Source organism: Lygodium microphyllum, chromosome 7 (genome assembly GCF_053477565.2).
Source record: "Lygodium microphyllum isolate KBCC chromosome 7, Lygodium_microphyllum_v1.1.10, whole genome shotgun sequence".
Classification (NCBI taxonomy): Eukaryota; Viridiplantae; Streptophyta; class Polypodiopsida; order Schizaeales; family Lygodiaceae; genus Lygodium; species Lygodium microphyllum.
Window position 1 is genome coordinate 111,407,677 of NC_141141.1, and position 6,517 is coordinate 111,414,193.

The 6,517-nt window shown below is 41.5% G+C and overlaps 1 protein-coding gene across 1 annotated transcript; it reads right to left on the minus strand.

Annotated features, from left to right (window-relative positions):
- Positions 1-696: 696 nt before the first annotated feature.
- Positions 697-3,400, minus strand: LOC148033833 (galactinol synthase 1-like). Its single transcript, XM_087682364.1, has 4 exons — positions 2,802-3,400; positions 1,705-2,031; positions 1,455-1,589; positions 697-1,230 (listed from the first exon to the last, which is right to left on the minus strand). The coding sequence occupies exons 1-4, from the start codon at positions 3,141-3,143 to the stop codon at positions 1,000-1,002; spliced, it is 1,035 nt and encodes a 344-aa protein (XP_087538490.1). The 5' UTR covers positions 3,144-3,400; the 3' UTR covers positions 697-999.
- Between the last annotated feature and the right edge of the window lie 3,117 nt (positions 3,401-6,517).

Genomic DNA, 6,517 nt, shown 5'->3' on the forward strand with positions numbered 1-6,517 from the left:
GCAAGGGGGGGAGGGGGGGGGATTTAATTAAAAAGAGAAAAGAAAAAAAAAGAGAGAGATTATAAGTGAGAGAGAAAGGAAAGGGTTTTAATTTAAAAAAAGGTGGTGAGGGAAAGCTTTAATGAAAAAAAGATGGGAAAATAAAAAATGAGAGATTACAAGTGAGAAAGAGAGAGAAAATGAAAATTTGATTGAAAAAAAGGATTTGAAAAAAGGGGTAGGTTTGGAAAGCCATCTAAAGGCTCGAAGTTTTTTGAACCTATAATCAAAAGATTATATTTTATTTTTTTAAAAATAATTTAATTAAAAAAAACCCAAGCTCTACAAATGAGAGAGAGAAAAGGAAAGAATTTAATTAAAAAGGGGAGGAAGAAAGGAAGGAGAGCTTTTAAGTGAGAGAGAGAGAGAGAAATGGGTTTTAATTTAAAAAAAGGTGATGAGAGAGGGCTTTAATAAAAAAAAAAAAGGGAAAACAGAATGCGAGAGAAAAAGGGGGGGGGGGGGGGGGGGGAGGGACGTGTTCATTCGAGAAAGGAGATTTGAAAAAGAAGATAAGTAAGTTTGGAAAGTCATCTAAAAAATCGAGGCTTTGTGAACCTACACCGAAATAATATAATGATATCTAAAAAAAGCTTAGCTATGTCCGATCATGGAAACAATGCGATTGCATAGCGAAACAGTTTTAGAAGAATCCTGAAATGTGAGCTGACTTATAAAACAGTTTTAGATTTGGGAGACATCAGTGCATGGAAAATCTGCGGCAGGTTGAGGAACCGATCGACCCAAACATGGATTACCTCTGCTCGTGGTCGACCAATGTACAAGGGCCAGGGGCTATATTTACTATGTAAAATAGGGTTAAGATTCATGGATTCTTTTCTTTGTCGTCTCAAGATGTGGGCGCCTCTCCTCTATCTCTCCGGGGATGGCAGCTTCGCCTGTGTTTGGCTATGGCAGTTAGAGACAAGATTCGAATCACTATACTAATCGAACCGATGTTCAAGCAGCAGGAGGTACAGGGACGAGGGCATTCTCTGCAATCTCTGTGCACGGGCGGACATCCAGCTTATTGTTAATGTTGCACAATACGTCTAGACCAGACGACGACGACGAAGTGATGTAGTCCAATGTCTTGTCTTTGTACACATCCCACCATTTCTTGACCAGCATTTTTATGTCTTCCCTGTCCATGTTCTCTTCCTTCCCTGTATATCTCCAGGGCTTGGAACCCTGAAAAACGTCAAGAAGAAAGATGGAGCAAGATCAGCATGTATGTAAAGATAGATCACCGCGCGATGAGGCAGGCAACTGAACTCCCCACAGTCTCTCAGATAAATGGAAGCAGCGAAACTATCCGGAAAGCATGTGAGAAGCATCCATTCTTAGAAGTAACTGAAGTAAAGTCTTTGCTTCCTAGGAAGATAGTGAAATTCGCAGACGCGGATTAGACTCACCGTTGCACAGTAATGCACCACCTTCACCTTCTCCAGCTGGATGTTCTCGGGGTGCCTCCACAGCATTGCCAAAACCAAATTGTACTCGGGAGGGATAGGAGCGTAGATATTTTGAAAGAACACGTTTAGGAAGTCCTGTTGAAGAAAAGTTGAGTTAAAAATTTGCTTCTTTCAGAATTTTGCTCAATTGGTTAGCCAAGAACCTTTTGCCTCAGCTGACACAGGTTCAATTCACGTAATTTCCTTTTACCTGCTCGGCAAAGGGAGTAGGAGGATTGCTTTTCAATGCCAGCATGAGCTCGTCGAAAGTCTTCTTGCTGGGCTCATGGACGAACATGCCGGCGTTGAAATACTTGGCCGGGGGATCGCAGCCCAGAAGGTGCTTTGGCCATGGATTCCTCCCGGGGCACTGCTGGCAGTACTTCACCTTGTACTGCAGAGAGTGTGACCACGTGGGCTCGCAGAAGCAGTCCATCACCCCGTAGAAACGCCCGTCTGGCAGGTCAAACAGATTGTCGATGTTGTGATACACCATTATGTCCGCGTCCAAGTATATTATCTTCTCATATTCCTCGAACTGGACATGAATCAGCAAGCGAACGTATGAGATATCATCAGACTTTGTGTTGTGTAGGCAAATCCAACAAGGGTATTCGTTCACAAGTCTAGCAACAGGTAACGAATATCCAACAGGAGCTTTGGTTAAGCAGATCTGCTATGATTATCTCAGAGGTGCATCAAACAAGAAAACACTCTAGGACGTTTTGGGGCGAGGCGCCGACTGTGTGGAATTTCTGTAAGGCCTTCTGGTGGTATGTATTCGGGCTCCTAAGTATTAGCGACTCTAAGGCCTTTTGGAGGTATCTCGTATGTATTCGAGCTCCTAAATGTTCACAAACGTCTAGTATTATAAGAGTGTTCAGAGTAGACATCTGGAGTCGCTGGAATTCTGGCAATTCCGGCATGAGATCATCCTACAGTGAGGAAAATATTTGCAACAGCAAATGGGGGTGGTGTGATGGAGCATAGGGTTTAAAGAAATTTCCCCATAATATGTGGACGGAAATATTCTTTTTTAGACAATGCTAGTTGCTTTGAAGCTAAGATGCTAAGGAAGTACTGACAGGAGTGAGGAAACGAAGACAGAGTTCCGTGTGACATATATTTGTAATTATGCTGTAATGGTAATGGGAGCTGTGTGGGTGTGGTGTGTGTTGTTTTTCTTGAGTTTTTTCCTCTGAGAGTGAGTGAGTGTGTTGTGTGTGTGTGTGTGTGTGTGTGTGTGTGTGTGTATGTGTGTGTGTGTGTGTGTGGGTGGGGAGGGAGGGAAGGGAAGCGTGCATGTACCAGCCAGATCCGGAGTTTAGAGTAGTTAATGACGTAGTGAGCCATGGCGAACTGGCACTGGTCACTGCCATCGGGGCGGATGGGGTCGATTTGGCGGACGAGGCAACCCTGCATGCGGAGGAGCTGGCGGTGGGCGTCGGGGACATCCTCCAGAACCGCCACCACCAGCGGGTAGGCCGACCTGACCTTGCGCAGGCCCTTGGCCAAACCCACCACCCCCTTCACGTAGTCCCCGTCCCCGGCCAAGAACGTCACGTAAGCCCGCATGATCAATCCCCCCTTCCGTAAACCGCCCTCGCTAACAGCCTTGTCGTCGTCAATGCACGACAGAGCCGGGGCCATTCCCACAGTAAACCTCGCTCGCTTGCTTGCCGCCGCCGCCGCCGCCTCCTCCTCCTCCTCCTCCTCCTCCTGCTGCTGCTGCTGGTGTGAATAGATCTCAAACACTAATTCTTCTACAAATGGCGCAAGCCTTAAGCTCTCTCTCCCTCCCTCTCTCCCTTGCTGTCAATAAGCCCCTACTAACCCAGCCCTAACCCGCGATTAGCGCACCGATTAACCTTCTCTCCCTGCTGGCCCCGCTCCACTCAGAACAGACAACATGCACTTCTCCTTCCTCGTAACATACCACCAACCTCGCTTATATACTAGAAACGGACTTTGCCTGTTGGCCCTGGGGCCCGCTACCCGCTTCACTAGAACCTTCCACTAACAACCATCTCGGCCGTCCGATCAACCCCACCCACGGACGGTCCAGATTCTCCGCTGCGTCTCCACGATGCCTCTAAATTCTAATCTCATCGAGTTTCGCTTTGAACCAAATTCACTTTTTTTCCACGTGTCCATAAATGATTAGATCTGATGTGGACCCCATCGGCTATAGTCCGTGAATGTGCGTCCTTTTTGATCCAAGTACAAAAAATTCCAAAGCTAGAAGGTATCTCACAGACTTCAATCGCAGAAAAAGACTCCAGTCTCCAAGTAAGAAGCCTGGAACCTTCCCACTCTCACCTCTCACCTCTCTGCTCTCAGCCACGTGTCTTCAAGCAAGCCTGGAACCCTCTAAGGTTCTAAACCCTTCCCATTTGCTGACCTAATCATCCTTGCCTGATTTAACCCTCTCTCATAATAACCACTCTCCTTAAAAAAACAAAGTAAGTATGTTAATGTCCTTACAATAAGAGCTGTTCCACACCTCTTAACCACCAACAAATAGCTGTCTTCACATTCTCATTGAGCTATTCCTTCCGAGCATCGCATGCCTACCTTGGTAGATCTCCCAAAAATATACTTAAAACAAATTATGACTGTAGTTGCCTAATATCGACTTCTTGCTAGCCATTACAATCCTATTCATCAATTAACAAATCCCCAATTCTCAAGGACCACTATGGGGACATACATCAAATGATAGAATCGTCATCCAGCATGCATGATGCAAAAGTATTCAAACTTTCATGACTTCTTAAGTTGTTATAGGTTCCACTTCAAGAGTCTCTATTGTACCATTGTTTTTACATTCACGATTGCTCGATTATATGCTTGTTGGAAACTTCACAATATCTTTCTTTCAACTTCAAAGAAATGAATCTAGTTATGTGTATCACTTTATACATTCTTAAGATTAATGTAACAACTTCAAAAATGCCAAATAAACTCCATTCTGACAAGTGCCACATGTAGTGTGTGAGTGTAGTGTGGAGGGTATATAGATCTCCTTCTACCAAGTTTGCATTTTGCATGTGGATGAATAACCCTAAGTCCACATACATAAGCCTTTATCTAATCATCTTTGACTCTTTTTTTCTTTTTATTTTCTTTTTTTTTTGGTGGGGGGATAAGTTTGTTTAATTATTCTTGAGGGACACATTAGTGGATCACACAAAGCATCTTGTGCTAAGAACCATTAGCTTAGGTGAAATGAGATTTGTGAAGTTGTAGATTGCAATTTATGGATGATGATGCAACATGTCATCCAAAGCCTACTAGCCTTATATTTACTTTATAAATCTCACAAGATTGAGACATGTGGGGGCATTATTTACATTTTCTCAAATAAAAATTTACCTATTAGATATTAGTGTTGTTTGATATAAATGTGGTAAATTTATTTGAACTTATACAAACTTACGTGGATTTATGTAGACCTTAATGATTAGTGCATCTGGTCTTCAAGCATTTATAGATTAGTATATATAATCATTCCAATGCATTTGGTATTGAATGGAGTGCAAAGATGCCATCATTGCAAGCAAAAACTTATGCATAATGTGACCATAGTGATGTGTACTTATTGTCATGTACTATGTTTTCATGTGTATCTTCCATCCAAAGATGTCTTCGTACTTCTCTTCATCACACACACACATACTCTCTCTCTCTCTCTCTCTCTCTCTCTCTCTCTCTCTCTCTCGTAGTTTACTCACTATATGTTAATCCTCCTTGTCATGTGCATTCAAGGCCTATTAAATAAACCCCTTAGTAGCTGTGAATTTTTCATGAATAAAATACACATTTTTTCACTTTGATCTATAAATACTCCCTTTGAATGACACCCTTTTATATGTTTTAAAAAGTATTTAAAATAGAATTAAGTTTTTCCTTTCTTTGAACCCATATGATAAACTTACATAATTTTGGTGACCACCCTCCCCCCCAAGCTCTCCCTCTCCATCCATCCATCAAATGCATATACACATACACACACATGTATATACGTATATATACAATATATACATACTATACATACATATATTCATATACATGCATAAATGTATGTATGTATGTATGTATGTATGTATGATGCATGTATGTCTAGGAAATAACCTTGAATGCTCCATTGGCTCCTTAGAGTACAAGTGAGCAATATTACTAGAGTAATTGCGATCAATGTTACTTGAGAAATTGCGATTAGTGTTATGCTTTTGTAACTAAGGATAATTGCAAATAACATTACCTTGGGCAATTGTAAGTTGTGTTAGCTTAGGTGTAACAATTAACTATAGTTAGCTTGCTCTTTCTGCTAGCTAAATCCATTCATGTGTGTATGGATGTACATACAATTGAAATGATTTGACATTCTAGTTATCATGCACAAATCATGCTACTTGTGATAAATTGTTGCAATAATGGTACCACTATGTTATAAGTATTAACTTGGGTGATTATTATATTTTATTAAGGAGTTAGTGTCACTAAATTGATTACTTATTACGCATTCTCTATTTAATAAATTCATGTCAATAAATTAATGACTCACTTTTCTTTAAGTGTTGATGATGATCTAGCATGGCCATGAGACCATTTAGAGACCAGTATTCCTAGAGCATCACTTAATGGGTTGATCAGAGCACTGTGACGAGGATATCTGGTACATGCAATACAAGTTATGAAGGGGGAAAGAAGTGTCTGCCAAGTGTATGAGTGTACACAAGAACCAAGGAGTTACACATAAATGAAGATGGATTGAGTTCTAATAAGAGAAAGTGCATTAGCATTGTGTATATGTATTTATGTATGCATCCAGGGACGCATGGGAATGTTTACTTGTGTATAATGAGCATTGCATTCATTTGGGGTCATCATCTCCCCTACAAGTCAAGGTTTAAGGTCTTTTCTTTCATTAAGAGAGACGAGAAAGGGAATTCTCTCACTAAGAAAGACGAGAGACGTGATCCTCTGGAAGTGAGGAGAGAGGTGATTTTCTATTTCTAAGG

Coding starts and splice junctions, on each gene's coding strand:
- LOC148033833 (XM_087682364.1), bottom strand. CDS start 3,143: ATGGCCCCGGCTCTGTCGTGCATTGACGACGACAAGGCTGTTAGCGAG. Junction 2,032..2,801: donor CTAAACTCCGGATCTGGCTG/GTACATGCACGC, acceptor ATTCATGTCCAG/TTCGAGGAATATGAGAAGAT. Junction 1,590..1,704: donor CTACTCCCTTTGCCGAGCAG/GTAAAAGGAAAT, acceptor TTTCTTCAACAG/GACTTCCTAAACGTGTTCTT.